We start from the raw sequence: 17,333 nt of genomic DNA on the forward strand, positions 1-17,333 counted from the left end.
TTTCATTTTTAACGCTCACAAGAGGAGCCTGTGTGTGGGAGAAGGGGCAGGTGGGAAGGGGCGTGTGTGTTTGATTCAGGCATGTCCCAGATTTAAATGCTACGCTCTTCGTGGGGAAAGTACATTTAACAAGACACCCAGGAGAATGTTTTCAAGCTGGATCCAGTCTAAACGTTCAGTGAGGAAGAGGAATTTCTTCATTCTTTATGCACAAGACACTAGGGAATTCTCTCTCGGCATTTAAATCAGGTTCTAAATTCACGGCTTGTCCCCCAAACCAGTAAGAATCTAAACGTCAACAAATGCAACTTTCTGAGACAATTGGTCATATCTGCAGGACTTGGAATTCCCTTGCACTCTCTATCAGGTACCAATGCAATTAAAAGAATACACTCTTCTATAGCATACATGTCTATGAGACCCCCAGATCTCCCAGCATGTGCTCTTCTGCCGTGACAGAGTAGCCGTGGGGATGGGGGGGAATGCATTGTAGATTCTGCCTCTTTCCATATTTCTCTCTTGATTATTTTTCTACAGAGGCACAGAAAAGCAAGCGTAAGGTTTAGTGATCACCTCCGGCAACACTGAGCATAGAAAACTGACATACAGGTGGCATCAGAAGAACAGGCTGCAGATCAACAACTACAGGGTGCTACCACACAGCTTGAGGAGTGAAAAAATGTACTCCTCTAACTCTTTTTGGCTGGGAATAAAACTCCCTCCTCCCCTTGGGCTAATGAAAGCCGATCAGAACCTCTTGAACCAATCCTGGCTGTGGCAGGAGCTCAGAGGTGGCCCTGGGAGGGGTTGGGGGAAGGTATAAAGGCTGGTAGCAAGAGACACAGAGTAACATTGCAACTGGAGAGACTCGAGGGGGAAGAGGAGCCAGAGAGACGCCCCATCGCTGCGGGAGACAACACGACACAAAGATGAACCCGAAGCTTATTTTCTGCTGTGGATTTCTGCTGCTGCTTCTCCTCAGCCAGGATCAAGCGAGGGCCAAACCCCTCTCCAGTTTACAGGTAAGAGAGCAGCTGCTCATTTCAATATCATGGGGCTGATGATTCCTTGGAACTTGGAGTTACTGGCTCCAAAGCTTCAGGTTAGATATGGCTCTTCTTAGCCCTCCCTGGCTGCTGGAAGACGCTCAAGAGCTTCGGGGTCATGAAGCTAGCAGACGTGGGTTACTTCACTGAGCAAAACCAAAGCTAGTCCTTGCCTGACTTCTATCTCGATTGGCTTTAGATAATTGGAGGTCAAGTGTTTGTTCCCCAGGGGTAGGAGGGAGACTGCAACATTTCAGGTCAGTCTGGGACTGGGTGAAGTCATTAAACTTCAGAGCAAAGGAAGCTGCATTTTCTTACCCAGAATATGGTTGTCCTCCCTCCTGTAGCCCTGCTCTGGGCACCCTCGAGTTCCTAACCTGCCTCTGTCTCTAGCCAAAGTATCTGGTTTTGGCTGCAGGCTATTAACAAGGAGGGGAATCTTCTCTCAATGGAACTGCAGAGGATTCAGTCACCTGCTTGATAAACCCAGGAAAGAAAGGGAGAGAAGGGATCCTACACTGTTAATAAAAAGCATTTTAAGCATCCCCGGTAGAAAGAGTATCTTCTAATTAGCTCACTGTCAGTCCAACATCCCTATATACCATGTAACCCTCCAGCCTCCTCAGAGGTAATCCTTCCAGCATCAGCCTAGCCTCTCTCCAGCTGTTCCACTATCTCCATCATTTGCTTACTATTCCTTCAGGCCCCCCTCCCCCTAGCCTCTTTGTTTATCAGCCCAGACACCAGGCTCCCAGCTTTAGGAGAGACTCCTTTTACATCCCTCACTTTTCTTGTTCATGTCTAACTAAGACCATAGCAGTAGCCTGTAGCCCGAAGGCATCTGAGAGCTGGTGTCCAACGTAAAGCAGAGTTGGTAGTGGAGGACAATGAGACTGGGTGATCATCATCATTACTTTGTGGATGTTTTAGCACATTTTTCCTTCCGAGTCAAGCTTAAAATGGGTTCGTTGAAGATTAGCATTGACGTAGGTTTACATGACAATAATCGAAGGAGTGTCTGAACCTCAATACCTCCCCCACGCTCCTCCCTGTCTTTCAGAGCCTGTCCAGACTGTTAGATGAAGATCTGGAGCATCCCCTGGCCTCAGAGGAGATGGACCAAGAGCGAGAAGACATGATCCCAACAGGTGCCTTTGACCAACAGGACCCTGAGCTCCAATGGGCCCGAAACTCCAGGGACCAGCCCGAGGGGGTCCCCATCAGCGACAGTACTTTCCAGAGGCTCTTCAGTGATCTTCTGGGGTCATCCAGGAGATACCGAGGCAGGAGCAAAAAGGGCCTGTCCAGGGGTTGTTTTGGTGTCAAGCTGGACAGAATTGGCTCCCTGAGCGGACTGGGATGCTAACTGTTCACTATGGTAAGAGAGAAGCAGTGTGAGACTGTGTGTGTGTATATATATATGGGGGGGTATGAGTACGTAGAGGAGGAAGAGTTTAGAGCTTGAATTGAAGGAAAAGGTACATACAGCACTTGCCATCCCTCCTCCCCTAAAAAAATAAAATAATAAATTAATGGAGATAGTCTATCTCCTAGAACTGGAAGGGACCTTGAAAAGTCATTGAGTCCAGCCCCTGTCTTCACTAGCAGGGCCAAGTACTGATTTTGCCCCACATCTCTAAGTGGCCCCCTCAAGGATTGAACTCACAACCCTGGGTTTAGCAGGCCACTGAGCTATCCCTCCCTCCTCTCAGACCCAAGGGATCAGCTTCATGTTGGTGCAACTCCACAGACGTCCCCTGCACATTTGGTTTATTAATCTTACACCTCCAGGGCTTTACCCGCCCCTCCCCTGCCTTCTCCAAAGATGCCTCAGAGAAGCCAGCCAAGAGAGGCTTTTACCAGCTCCCCAGTGACGCTGGTGTAAGTCCAGAGAAGCCCCATGGAGCAGGGTAAGCGAGCAGAACCGAGCCCTAGAATAGTGAAGTCAATTAGTTCCTGTTAGTGAAACCTGGCGGACCTCCTTTCTGTCACGTATTCCTTTTGTTTCCTCGGCAGGACTAAGATTTTCAGGACCTAGAGGACCCGTTGCCTTTCAAGGAGATGTTCAGCTCAAACTGCTCCAGCTCCACTAACTCCCCTGTAGACATTGTACTGAACGAGTTCCTCCCGGGCCATCCCCCACTATACGGGACCACTAAGAAACTGGCCATTGCTACATTGTTTGTATCACAGTATTAACTTATCAAAGCAGTTATCGGTTCCATTGATTTGTCTTGGTTATGTGCCATGTGTATGAAACGGTCATTGTGTCATGGATGCTGAAAATACGCTGGTTTTCATCATTTGGTGAATGTGTTTCAAATCTCCACTCTGATTTTCTTCCTAGTTCATCATTCCTGAGGACACAGTGTTGCCCTGATTTACATTTGGTCAAATAAATATGAACTATTCAAATTCATCTGATGGCTGGTTAATGGTTAACATGCATGTCCTGAGAGATTGTTTGCAGAAAGATAAAAAGGGATTTTATAAAAAACAAAAACAAAAAAAGAAAACAAAAAGCATTTACCTACGAAAAGGAGTTTTTGGGGTGGGGAGGAGCCCAAGAGAACACAGCATGGCTGATGCAACAGCCCTCACTGGGGGTTGAACCCTGGCTTTGTAGCACCAAAGCATTTGCCTCTATCACTTGAGATAAAGGGGTAACTCCATTAGCTAGCAGCAATAGTAGGTTGTTATTCTCTATGTGGGCCAGCCACTAGAGGGGGATGACACACTTTACAAGCAAGTGACACTGACATGAGGCCCTTTTGCATACCTATTCTAAGGAAGCTTTCACCTTCTTTGCTAAGTGCCACAGGGAGTCCCAGCTGAAATGCCTGGAGGTGGTTTGCATGTCTAAGGGTCAGTCTTGTCTAGAAAAACATTGTCCTCCTCGAAGGGAAGTTCATCGTGATCCCTAGTCTTATACATGGATCACTTGGGACACAAACTAGTTTTCTGACAAAAGTTGTATCCAAAATATACCTGGGTAGGCTCTTTGGTGCAAATAGTTCAATCACGAAACCTAGCCCTGTTTTCCTGTGCCTCAGGCTATGTCTACATTACAGTCTGTCGCAGAACTTATGTTGCTCAGGGACAGGAGAGCTTCTCCCAATGACATGGCTTCTGCTGTTCGCAGAGGTGGTTTTATTATGCCAATGAGAGCTCTCCCCCATCGGCACAGATCATCTTCACCAGACACTGCAGCACTGGACGTGTAGACATGCCCTCGGACTTGTTCATTGTTACTCGACACATGGGGTGTAGTTCAGTCCCTAGGCTGCTTGCCAAGGAGCTGACTGGGCAGCCCCGATGCTGGTGAGCCATACCACGGATGTTCCTGGGACTACTCATGGAGGAACAGGGGTCACATAATTGGGCACAGCCTGTCCACTGCCTGCCCGCGTGTTCTGCAGATTTTCAGTGCCGAACCCACACTGGTTGGACTGGGGCACGTAAGCTGCATTGTATTATTTCTCTTCTCTGATGGCAAGAGTTGCATTCTTGAAATCCGGTGTCCAGTGAAAATTCTTGCGATCATTAAATTCAAATTTACTTTCCATGAATATGCCACAGTAATTCATGTAAGAGGCCCTGCCCTGAGCAAACACCCTGCCTGCAAACTTGCTCCCCACAGAATTCCCGGGAAGAACACACAATAGGGGTGCATGGACACACAAAGCAAATTCGATTAAAGCTAGCTCAGCTGTGTCCAGATCGGTCTACGTGAGCTGCACGCCACATGATTGCAGTGTAGACATACCTGTAGTGTCTGGAAATGCCCTTAGCCACTGAGGCTAGGGCAACCCTTCCTCCAACCCTCACTGCGGCTTTGACGACTTCCTTGGAGCTACTGTGAAATCCGAATTCCGGTGGATTTACACCAATGCACATCAGGGACGTGTGCCACCCAGCAGCATTACCCCAGTTGCAAACCGGTGTAAAGCAAGTTCAGATTCCTACCCAATACATTTTCGAGAACACTTCTGCATGGAATTTACAAATAGACTCCCAAAGGGGACGCTGCAAATTCATGAGCACAGTTCTACAGAAACTGTCAGAATCCCATCAGGAGGGGACCCTGAAGCCCAGAATTACTTGTGAATGGAGGTGTCCTTTCCTTTCTTGGTTGTGGTTCCACTTTATCCTTTATAAATCCTTTTAACATTTAGAAGTCACCATCAGTTTATTCTCTCATGGCTCCTCCTTTATCTCCCTTTCATTTCCATTTTATCCCTGTTATTTCAAATTCATGATTCTTTGCATTTCTAGGGAGAAAACAAAACAACCCCTCTTCCCCCCAAACACTACTTTTTCCTAAAAGCAAAACACACACGCAATTAGTGGATCTCATGCAGCCACTCTCTCAGCCCAGGAGTAGGCAATTCAACAACAATTCCTGAAGGTCTCTAGCTGTCAAGCTTCATTAGGTCTTATGCGTTCACCATTGATTCTATTTAAGAGATCAGCTTTGGTTTTCGCTCTGAAAATTAATCAGCTGTATCAGTGAGAATGAACAAAACCGTCTCTTGCTGGGGAAAGATGTTCTAATCATTTACTTAGGCACATCAGAGCTCTGAGCATCCTAGTTATGAAAGAATCGATGCAAAATGGAACATTCCACCAATATTCTTGAAATGACTCATGACATCAAATGAAGGATCAAGCGAGGTAGAGGTTGAAGGGATCTGGCAGGTTGATTTAGATCCCAGATTTAGGTTTAGGTAAAAATGGTTTTGTATGGTGATAGGCTTCCACTCCCATCCATCATGAGAAAAGGAAGCTCACCGTCTGATTACAGCAGTCAGAAATCAGTGCAATCTCAGCATGGCAAATGTCAGCTCGGTTTCAGAGTGACTGAATACAGTAATAACTGTAGTACATAAAAAGAGAAGGCTGAGGTGGGACGTAGTCTTCGAATATGTAAAAGGTTGTTATAAAGGAGATGGTGATCAATTGTTCTCCATGTCCACTGAAGATAGGACAAGAAGTAATCAGCTTAGTTTGCAGCAAGGGTGCTTTAGATCGGATAGCAGGAAAGCTTTCTAACTTTTTCTAATATTTAAGCACTGCAACAGATTACCAAGGGAAGTGGTGGAATAAATCCCTGGAGGTTTTCAAGAATAGGTTAGACCAGCACTTGTCAGGGATAGTCTAGGCATATTTCATCCTGCCTCAGCACAGGGGACAGACTAGATGACCGCTTTAGATCCCTTCTTTTCTATGAGCTAATGAAGAATAGCATCTAGACAGAACACAGACATAGTCCTCAGTCATGAATGTCCTGTTGCAGACCCGTGGATTAGAACGTGCCGACCTATACACCCTCAGGGAGCCACGCCGAAGTCAACGGGTCACCCAGATGGATTCAGCTGCAGGATCGGGGCCGTGCTTGGTAACAACTAGAGCTGGGTGCGGCTTTTTTCCACTCATTGTTTTTTCAGTGAAAAAACAAATGCATTTTTCAGGGTCCAAAACTATTCACTGAATTTGGACCCAAATTGGGCAAATAATTTTGGTTTGGGCAAGGGGGGAGGGGGGAAGAAGAAGAAAAAAAAGAAGGTCTCAATGTTTTGTTGTGACTGATTTGGGATAACATCATGCTTTCAAATCTGGCCAATTAAACACCAGAAAGACAAACAAACCCACCCCACTCAAGGAAATGGCGATAGGCACCCCAGACAGCCAAGTTGAAACAAAAAATCTTGGAAGAACAATTGGTTTTGGTCAACTCAAAATGAATTGAAATACTTGGGAAAAAAAAGATTGTTTGGGTCAGCTCATAATTTAAAAAATAAATCAGTTGAAGGGTTAAGTTTTTTCCCCATTTGATAAAAAGAATTTTTTTAAAAAGTTTGGTTCAAATCAAACCAGATTTTTCAGTTCAGCTCCCAAACTGAGAAGTCTATTATTTGCCCATCTCTAGAACCAACAGCACCACTCTGCCCTTCTGTCACCCCCTTCATGCAAACACCTCAGAGCCCTGCACAAATAATAGTGGATGGACAAAAATAAACTGCCAAAATACAAAAATCCTGCCAGTGATATGACAGGGAGAGTCAATGGGGAATTAAACATGTGACCTACCTGACCAATCACAGCTCAGCAATACCGCTCCTGATTGGACTATTGAACAATGGCTATCAAGCCATAGAGAAAAAAAAAACACGAGTCAAAGAAAAAATACAAATTAAGAAAATTGCTACTTGTTAGCAGATATTCAAAAGCTGCAAGGAGATAATCTAGATAGGTTATTGATGGCAGATGAACTCTAATGTTATTTACCTGGTTTTAGTGAAAACAACTGTGGTTTTGAACATGAAAAGGCCGCATTGTGCTCTCGTTTGTTTCACTCAGTGGAATGGTTCTGGGGTAACTGAAGGCTAATGCTGGCCCAATGGGTTTTTTAGAAGTTTTGCCTTCTCTTTGTTTTCTCTTAAATCAGTTAGTTCACTTCAAGGTCCATTATGTTCTCATCATAGCTGGTTGCTTCAAATGCTGCTTTCCAGAGGTGGATGAGAAAATAGGAGCGGATTTGGCTCTCAGTTATACCAGTGCAAAGCCACCCTGTAAGCCAGTGCAGTGACTCTGGCTTTACACTGGTTTAACTGAACTCAAGATCTGGCCCAAAGTTCCTAAAGACTTTGGGTCAGAGGTCACTTTTCCTCTTAGCTACTGAGAGCTTCTTGACCTTGAAGGCCAAATGATTCCATTCCAGAGGAGAGGGAAGATCTGGAGTTATAAAGAGTGTCAGCGCCGCATAGGCAGGGAGATGGAAGCCAAATAACACCACTTCTCATATTTATTGCTGATTTGATGCTCTAATGAGGACAATGCAGTGCGTATCAGGGACCAGCTGGGACTTTTCATTTATGTATTATCTTGGTTTTGATATAGGCTATCATCGTTCAATCAATCCATGCCCATCCCATGTGGATGGTACTCTTACAACAGCTGCATTCTCCTAACTATTATAAAGGAACAGAACAGGCTGCTCATTGCTCCACTGATAATTGAGAAAACCAAACACCCAGCTTCAATAACCTCCTTAGCTAGCTGTTTCCTCCAATGCCAGGGAGAAGAAACAGGCCTGGGAAATGAATCAATTTGAGGTCTCTCAGCAGTGCTAGGTCAGTTAGTCACAGATGGTGGAGTCTTATTAGCGTGTGATGATGTTATTGTTATAATTTGTATTGCAGTAGTGCCTATGGGCCCTAATCGTAGGCCAGGAGCCCATTGGGCTGGGCTCTGTACCAACACAGAACAAAGGTGGGCCCAACCCCAGAGAGCTAAGTAGGGCTCTGAGAACCTGTTCAAATACATTTGTAATTTCCCCTTCATCACAACCTTAGACCCAAATCTGTGACCCAATGGAATCTAGCCCAATTCAAGCCTTGGCCAGGGGTAATAGAAATCTACTGGCAGGCGTCTCTCTTCCTCTCTAGCACTAGATTCTGGAGGCTTACTTCCTGACCATCCTGTGCCAGTCTCCACTACACTGGTGTACACAGGGTCAGTGAAGCTACTCCGGATTTACACGGACGTCATGGAGATCAGAATCTCTATCGCTGTGGTTTAGGACTGGGAATGGCCCGCTTTTGAACAGAATCCTAGGAAGGGTAAACAAGTGTGTACCTGAAATGGACAAGACCTTGGATTCTGCAGAGGATGCTGCGTTACCAGCGAAACCTATCACCTGGGCATTGTGGCTCATCGTTTCAAAATGCTATTTTTCAAAATGTCACGGGGAACAATTTACATCACATCAAAGGTTCTCTAATTAAATCCCAAGGACTCACGCTGGATGCGTTTGCCCTTTCGGTAACTTGCTTATTACTAGTAGTATTTAAATGTTCAGGGCTAACCTTTAAAGTTAGCCTGCTAGTCAGCGAAATGGGAAAAAAGCTCATTGCTCGAGCAGCACTGTTGTTTCAATCTGACTGGAGTGGAAGAGCAAAACAGCAGAGCATGAATTTACATATGGAGGGTCGGAAAGTAGCCGAGAAGACCAGAAGTGCCTCCCGCCCCCTTCTTTTTAAAGATGAAAAACACATTCTGTAGAATGCTAGGAATGGAGTACAACGACCTCTGGCCTTGAAAGGGTGAATGGCATCATCTTACTCAACGTCTGCTCCCTGAGGCCCAGATTGGAAGAGATGCTCAGTACATCCCAGCATGTAGCCACGTGTCCAAGTCAGATCTGCTCATTTTATTGCCATAGGGCTAAATCCTTATTCATGCAAAATTCCCATTGAAGATCTGCTCCAAAGGCTATTGAATTCAGTGGAAAGTCTCCCATTGACTTCAGTGGGCTTTGGATGAGGCCCTGGGAGATATATTATTACCGTAGCATCTAAAGGCCCCAGCAGAGATCAGAACCCAATCCACTGGACACTGTACAAACTCTACGAGCTTGCAGGCTAAACAGACAAGACCGGAAGGGCAGGAGGAGGAAAAAGGGAAAGTGACTTTCCCAAGGTCACCTGGCAGGACAATGGTGGTGCCAGAAACGAGGATTCCCAGTCCAGTGCCCTCCCAGCCGGAGAACACGGCCTCTGTTTCTTGTATTGACATAAGGACTAAGTGAAAACTGAGTGAGGCCCTCAGGATTTAGAGTCAGAGTTTGAGGCCACAAGAGACCACTGGGTCATCCAGGCCAGGGCCGGCTCCAGGCACCAGCTTAACAAGCAGGTGCTTGGGGCGGCCAAGGGAGATTGGCGGCACCTGCGGCAATTCGGGGGCGGCAGGTCCCTTACTCCCTCTAGGAGTGAAGGACCTGACGGCTGAACTGCTGCCACTGATTGCGGCTTTTTTTTTTTTTTTTTGCTTGGGGCGGCAGAAATGCTGGAGCCAGCCCTGATCCAGGCTGACCTTCTGTAGATCACAGACCACCACCTTCATATTAAACCCAACCATGGAAATTAGACCAAAGTATTACAGCCTTCTTCGCACCACCTCAGAGCCCTGGTGCCTCCCCAGCCAACATCCTATCTCCAGCCTTGGCCATCCCTGATGCTTCAGAGGATGGAGATTTGTCTCAGTACCAAAGAAATTATCCCCTTTGACACTTGGTTTTGGATATTTGTAGATGGACTTGTTTGGCTAAGGCTAATAAGAAACAGTAGCGACGCCCAAGGCAAAACAATCTGTGAGGACCTTGCAGAAAGGTGGGCCATCCATTACAGTAACCAGTTCAATGATACAAGTGCTGTTGTCTAGCGAGTCTAAAATGAATGATTAATAAGGTGACCTCTTCCTCTGAGCATAACAGCTGGACTTTCCATGAAGGATGATTGTTGCTTAGGAATTTCTCGCATTAGAATACAAGTGTGTGGGGTGAGGAGGACACAGCGTCCCATCATTTACAGGCAGAAGGACGAGACATGGCAAGTGAGTGGTGACCGGTCTGCACACGTCACCTTACATATAATGGCTAGTTTGTCGAAAGCCACTGGGGAGTAACTAGCTGTTTTACAACAAGGGGATAAACTGACAGTGCTGGTACTTGACAGAAAACATAGTCCAATGAAATTCTGGTACATCTTAAATGGAGATTAGCTGCCTGGCACACAATGTCATAAGGAGGGTTACGCCATCCTCTGGAGTCTTGGAGAAAACAGCATTTTAATGTGGAGGAAGAAAAATAAAGGATGTCCTACCAAAACCCAGGGCTCAATCAGTTCCCACGGCACCAAAAAGTCTGGAGTTGGATGCACTAAAAAAAAATGCACAGAAAAGAGAAGTGCAACTAAGTCCCTGTCTGCACTGGGAATTTGCCCTGATCTCAGCCACAGATGACCAGCAAATGGTGTAGCTGCCCCAATGCAAACTCTAGGTATGGACAAGGAGCTGTGATCTGGACCAGTGCAACTTACCCCACTTTCAAGCAGGAGTAAACTCCGGGGTAAGGAGTAAACTGCTTTCCTTGTCTACATGTAGAGAGCTGCCCCAGTTGCTGGTCATCTGTGGCTGAGGTCAGGGAAATTCCCAGTGCAGACAAAGCTGAAGTCCCTTGAAAATAGCGTGATGGAAAGATTGTTACACAGACACCCATGGGTGGCACGTAATAGGGAGCATCCCTGCCCACAGAACGGTGGCGATGCTCTTGCAAGTGGCCAAGCAGGGCAGCACAGTATGTCCAATGGGGAAAAGTAATACAAGCTGGTAACTAATGCCACCGCTGGCTGTCACCTCTAGTCGCCAAGTAACTAACCCCAATAGCCCCCAGACCAGAGTGGAACATGGCAGAGCTGGTCAGTGGCACAGGGTCTGCCAGGCGTGGGAGAGGCCTTGGCAGTGAGATTTCCCTAACACGTGTCTGTTTTCCCATTTCATTTTACAGCTCAAACTGAAAGAGACACAAACGCTGCCGGTGTGAACTGCTGCAAGCGGAGCAGAGACACCGGTTCCAAACCCGCTCTGCACCCCCTTGCTCCCCTCCCCCAGCTACAGGAGGCTGCAGACTGGCCCAAGAGGGGGGCTGATCTCCCTTCACGGCGGGTGAGCAATGGATCATTTCCCATGGGTCAGGAGGACGTGCCCAAGGCACTGAAGGGATCCCAGGCGATCCATCAAGCGCTAGCCAAATGGCGACTGCTGGGAACGTGGGAGACCACGCGGTCATTGCCTCCCTTGCGCTGCCCAGAGAGGGACCGCGAAGGAGGCACTTGAAATGCTCTGACCCCCCCAGGGCGGCTGGGCTCTGCTGGAGTGGACCAGGCTCCCGGCCGCTACTCCAGGCGGGGGACACACCGCTTCCGAAAGGGTAACCTCGAGTGCCACTGGCTGCAACCAGTTCCCTTATCAGGGCCGAGTGCCCGGATTCCGAGCTCGGGCAGGAAGCCGCCCGGAGGCGAAGGGCGGCTATAAAGGAAGCCGGAGCAGCCGTTCACGCCCACCCCCAGGAGCTCCGGTCTGGAGGCAGAGCAAGAACCGGGCAGGATGAAAGGCGCAGCCCTGTGCTCTTGGGCCGCTCTGCTGCTCCTCAGCCTGTGGGGGCCAGCAGGCGGGCACCCGCTGTCCAGGAAATACACCAGCCAGGAGCTCCAGTCCCTGCAGGTGAGGAGAGGCGGTACAGGGGTGTGGGGGGGGGGAGCTGGTGTTAGGACTAGGCACCGTAACAAGCAGGCCAAGGGGGCAGAGCCCCCTTCCGAGCAGTGTGATTTTCAATCCGAGAGAGGACAGGTCCGGTTTGTGGCCCCCTCTGCCCCGCCCCAGGGACTGGATGCCCTGGTCAGTTACGCGGGAGCTGATCACGGTCTTCTCCTCTCTTGTTCTAGGACCTCCTTGAGCTGCTGAAGGAGAAAATTCAGGGGGAGGAAGGGGAGCCGCTGGAGCTGGAGAGTCTGGACTACGGGGCGGAAGACGACGACCCTAGCTGGGACCTTGCTGAGCCGGACAGCAGCCCCGCTACCCAGCTCCAGCCCCGGGATCCCGTGGAGAGTCGGTGGAGGAACCTCCTTGCTTCTCCCAGGAGGATGAGGCACTTCTCTGGGTGTTTTGGGATCAGGATCGAGAGGATCGGCTCCCAGACAGGACTTGGGTGCAACATCTTCAAAGCCCGTAGGTCTTAGCTAGACCCTTAGCCTGCCTTCAGCCCCGGCGTGTCTAGAGCTCTTCCCCACCTCGCCAGGAGACAGCACCAGCCTTAGGAGGCATGGCTGGCAATGGCCCGACCCAGCTCTGCAAGATTCTTCCCCATCCCCTGCCTTGGCTCCGGTTGGAAAGGGTTGAACAGTGGGTCCCTACAGCTCCGTTATATTACCCGTAGGCCAAGCAGACAGCTGTCCAGCCGCGTGGTGACAGGAGCTGCTCTAACCTAGAAGAGAAGCGGAGAGTCTGAACGTGGTGCTCATTGTGTCTCTTTCCCCCCTTGGTTCTAGGTTCCTGGAAGAGGAGATCGAGAAGCTGAATCTAGAACTTCCCACCAGCCTCCCACGACATTTTTGAGCCTCTTTTGTGTGGACTGGTAAAGTGGTGGGAAGCCCTCGACCCCTCCCGAGCGGAACACGTGTCACGCCTGAACAGGGGTTGGCTGGTGGATGAATTCGCGTTGTATATATGGTTAATTGACAGCCGTGGCGTGTATCAATAAATATTTTGTATAAACCGCTCATTTCACTCTGGAGGCCCGCGAGGAGCGAGTCCTTTCTGACGGGGCGTTGGGGACCTGGGACCAGTTTCCTGACCCACGCGAAGTGCCCCCGTAGAGCTCACGCGTCACTTGCACAACTGGGCTGGGATACTTGGACGAAGTCATCCCACGCGAGGGTCCAATTCTGCTCTCATTTTCCACTGGGGTCAATTGGGAGTGGCTCCCCCCAGAGGTGATGAAGTCACTCCGGATTTACCCCAGTGCAAGTGGTGCTTTTGAGAGAGGGGGGAAACTCTTCTCTCTCATTGGTAAAGCCCCCCTAGATTGCCCCATGGCGGAGTAGATTGGGCTCCTCGGGACACCGGACGGTGGCGGGCTCTGGGTTGAAATGCTCGCTCCGCATCGCTGTGGAGTGTCAGCACAGCTGGCCCAGCATACACCAGGCCCCGTTCCCAGGGCACAGGGCCACCCACACCTTAACAGCCCAGCCCTTTCGGGGCGCTGGCTGCATGACCCTCAGCAGCGAGAGGGAGGAGGAGGAGCTGGCGGCACTAGGCGCTAGAGACCCGAGGGAGACGGAGGGACCTGTGCGAGGCTAGGTGGAAACACTGGACCATGCGTTGGCTCAGGACTCGCCCTGTTCAGCACCTTGGACAGCCGCCAGCGTGCGCGCTTCGCAGCATCCGCTAGGGGGCCCCCTCGGCCGGCGCTAGCGGCACCATCCTTCGCCCAGGCTGGGCTGTCAGCTGGGGGATCCAGCCAGGTGCATCCCCCGGGGCCGGGCAGGGAGAGGGGCGGGGTCACCCCGAGGGAGCCTTTCCCCCCCCCCAGCCTGGGTTGGAGGGGCTCAGAGCTTGGGGCGGGGCAGCTGACACGTCGCAGGGTGGGGGGCAGGCACCAGGCGCCCCCGGGGAGGAAGCGGCTCCCTGCTGGGGATGAAGAGAGATCCCCCTCCCCAGACCCCACCTGCTCTGTTCCTCGCAGGGGATGCGGGGCGCTGGGGCAGGGAGCACAGAGGCCGGGCTGGGCCGGCTGCAGGGTGGGGAAAGATGGTGTCAGGGGCCGGATGGGGAGCAGGAATCGGGCCCGAGAGATGGGGGTGGGGGAGCACCCAGGGGCGGTGTCCCAGCGATGGGGAACAAGGAGCAGGGGCTCCTGCCAGCGCCCTGCTGCGTCCGGCCTGCCTGGCTTGGGGGGGGGGGGGGCCTCCCGTACAGCCCTTTAGCTTCAGTGGGGCCACCAGGGTGCGAGGGAAGGCAGAATAGGGCCCTATACATCCAATAGCTACAGCTGCAGTCAGGAATTCTCATGCCCACTCATTCCCACAGGCACCCCCACCCCTATTACAGACACAAAACTAACTACCTTAAAAGAACACCAATAAAGCTGCCAAGTCCAGCCCTAGTCAGAAGTGTTTCTTTGGCTGCCCAAGTTGGGTCCTAAAGGAGGGAGGGGATCGCAGGAAGAGAGGGCGGGGGTGGGGGTATGGATAAGGTAGTTGAATGCTGCCCTGGAGAACTGGCTTCTGTCCCTGCCTCCGATTTCCTATGCCACGTTGGGAAAGGAATTTAATCACACTTTTCGCAGGTAGTCACTAGTGGTGTGCTTCTCATTTTCTGGGTGCCCATCTTGGGACCTGGGGTCAGTTGCACAGCTGCTCCTGAAGTCAGTGGGAGCTGGGCTTGGAATATAGGATGTGCCATAGAATGGTGTATTAATAGGGCCCTTCGTTTTCAGTTTTTATTTTTCCTGGGAATGTCAGTGTTTATGATCACCAGAACAAAAACAGGTGAAAAATCAGTGCAAACATTTCTTCTGGGTAAATATCAGAGTTTATTTTGGTGGACAAAAAGATTGGGGGGGGGGAGAATAGTCAGTAAAGTAATACTTTGAATTCCATTCATCAATGTGGTTTGCTGCAGAATTAAAACAGAACTCAGAACACAAGGCCACCTCTGAGTTTAAGAAAATAATCTCTCATCCCCAAATAAAACTTTTTGTTTGAATAAACAGTTTACTGTTGAAGACTTAGAACTATTCGCCGTATTTACATTTAATAACTAGGCCACACCATGTGTAGCACATAACTCTGTCCTTTTCTCCTGTTTTTGTTTTTTTAAAACTTTTGAATACTTCCTTAAGTTCTGAAGTGTATTCTGATAGATTGTTTTCTTCCCATTTTACTGTCAAATCTTTAAGTGGTTATCTGCTAGCAGCTTGAAATGTGTACGTGAGATTCATCAGGACGTTCAGATGTGCACGCACTTCAGAGCTTGTGTGCGGGCCTGTTTGTTTACTGTGTGTATCTTCTAGAGACTAATACACAGCCTTACTTCAACAGGCAGCTTTGCATATACACACAGACTAATGTATTATCGTAATACATAGATCTCATGCAATGTATTGTATTTTCCTAATAAAACAAGTTATTTTTATACATTTGAATGATACAAAAGTAGGGTGAAAATTGGAAAAAACTGAATAATGCTTTTTGTAAAACCGGAGAATGTTTCAGTAAAAAATGGTTTAAACTGAAAACAAAGGGGCTTATGTATTAAATAAGAGAATTGGGTCCTAGGCATCTCAAATTGGGCACCCAAAATTAGTGGATACTTTGGACCTTAATCTCTGTCTCAGCTTTCCCATCTGTAAACCAGGAATAACACCCCTTCTACTCACAAGGGTGCTGTGAAAATAAATGCATTAGCAATTGTGACGCACTCAGATACCATAGTGATAAGTGTCACAGAAAAGCCCACGAGGGCATTAATAATTCTTCAGAGCAGGGTTTGAACTGTGTGCAGCAAATAAGGCCCAGGGCCACACACTGAAGAATGAGGAGAAAAAAAAAAAAAAACCCTAATGAATGGCTGCTCATTAAGAGAGCACCCTTCATCCTGTGGACAGAATGAGGGAGAGGTTTCGTGGAGGGGAAGATAGTCTTTAATAACCCCCTCACCTACGATCATAAAGCACAGAACAAGAGGGCTGATTTAAAGGTGCACAGTCACCAAGTCACCCTTAATTCTGGCATTTCCTAACTTTTGAGGGCTTGGCTCTGTAACCTTAATGAAGTTATATATATAATTTTATACACACACACCCCTCTACCCCTATATAATGTGACCTGATATAACATGAATTCGGATATAACATGGTAAAGCAGCGCTCCGGGGGGGCGGGGGGAGGCTGCGCACTCCGGTGGATCAAAGCAAGTTCAATATAACACGGTTTCACCTATAACGTGGTAAGATTTTTTGGCTCCCAAGGACAGCGTTATAATCGGGGTAGAGGGGTGTGTGTGTGTGTGTGTGTGTGTGTATACACACACACACTAATATATACATAATTATCACTGTTATTTATATTTATAAATATTTACATAATCTGTAGGGAGATTCTTTTCAATAATTGATTGTCTTTTTAATATGATGAAACAAATTCATTTTAAATTAGACTGGGAAATCCATTTCCCTCCGAAATCCACTCCTCTGCTTCAGCTTTATCTGTTTCAGAAGAACCCAGTCAGTAAGATTAGAAGAGAACGTTATGTGTCGGAGCTTAGATCTCCCCTGAAAATCTGTAAATGGAGTCATTTTTATGGCCTCTTGTGTTTTAAGCACAAGGCTGAAGAGTGAATTCATGATAGAGCAGTATTTTCCTAATCTGCATCTGAAGAAGTGAGGTTCTGACCCACGAAAGCTTATGCTCCCAGTACTTCTGTTAGTCTCAAAGGTGCCACAGGACCCTCTGTTGTATTTTCCTAAGGCATCTAATTTGACAATCATAACTAAAAGCCAAAATGCTTAACTAATATTAAAAACTTCAGAACTCTAAGAAAAAAACCTAAATGTTTTATATATACATATATATATATATATATGCTTTTGTGTGCACCCCACACATATTTTTAGGGCCAGAGTCTGACACCCTGACTCATGCCAAGCAGCACCTGTCACCATAGTGGTTACACGGAAATCAGCGTGACGACTTGTGGAATGAGGTGCTATTCTGCACAAGGGCATCAGAATCTGACCCTCAGAGAAAACTATTCCTGAACCTATGATTGCTTATCATGCTGTAGCCAAATTCATTTAGAGCCAAACCCTGCAATTCATGCTTAGACAAGATACCCATTGATCTGAAAATGCGGCCCCTGATACATATTCTACACACACACAGATTTTATA

The 17,333-nt window shown here is 48.2% G+C and overlaps 2 protein-coding genes across 2 annotated transcripts; both read left to right on the plus strand.

The window, feature by feature from the left end:
- Window positions 1–879: 879 nt before the first annotated feature.
- LOC128826217 (C-type natriuretic peptide 1-like) lies at window positions 880–3,465 on the plus strand. The gene is made up of 3 exons (XM_054009402.1): window positions 880–1,022; window positions 2,107–2,424; window positions 3,063–3,465. Exons 1-2 carry the CDS (start codon window positions 930–932, stop codon window positions 2,410–2,412), a joined length of 399 nt encoding a protein of 132 aa, XP_053865377.1. The 5' UTR covers window positions 880–929; the 3' UTR covers window positions 2,413–2,424; window positions 3,063–3,465.
- Window positions 3,466–11,947: 8,482 nt separating this feature from the next.
- On the plus strand, window positions 11,948–13,164 carry LOC128826215 (natriuretic peptides B-like). Its single transcript, XM_054009400.1, has 3 exons — window positions 11,948–12,107; window positions 12,329–12,611; window positions 12,932–13,164. The coding sequence occupies exons 1-3, from the start codon at window positions 11,991–11,993 to the stop codon at window positions 12,958–12,960; spliced, it is 429 nt and encodes a 142-aa protein (XP_053865375.1). The 5' UTR covers window positions 11,948–11,990; the 3' UTR covers window positions 12,961–13,164.
- Window positions 13,165–17,333: the final 4,169 nt, after the last annotated feature.

Source organism: Malaclemys terrapin, chromosome 19, assembly GCF_027887155.1.
Source record: "Malaclemys terrapin pileata isolate rMalTer1 chromosome 19, rMalTer1.hap1, whole genome shotgun sequence".
Classification (NCBI taxonomy): Eukaryota; Metazoa; Chordata; order Testudines; family Emydidae; genus Malaclemys; species Malaclemys terrapin.

Excerpts from the sequence above, each read along its gene's own strand:
- LOC128826217 (XM_054009402.1), top strand. The coding sequence starts at position 930 with ATGAACCCGAAGCTTATTTTCTGCTGTGGATTTCTGCTGCTGCTTCTC. Across the intron at positions 1,023-2,106 it reads AACCCCTCTCCAGTTTACAG|AGCCTGTCCAGACTGTTAGA; the intron begins GTAAGAGAGCAG and ends CCTGTCTTTCAG.
- LOC128826215 (XM_054009400.1), top strand. The coding sequence starts at position 11,991 with ATGAAAGGCGCAGCCCTGTGCTCTTGGGCCGCTCTGCTGCTCCTCAGC. Across the intron at positions 12,108-12,328 it reads AGGAGCTCCAGTCCCTGCAG|GACCTCCTTGAGCTGCTGAA; the intron begins GTGAGGAGAGGC and ends CTCTTGTTCTAG. Across the intron at positions 12,612-12,931 it reads GTGCAACATCTTCAAAGCCC|GTTCCTGGAAGAGGAGATCG; the intron begins GTAGGTCTTAGC and ends CCTTGGTTCTAG.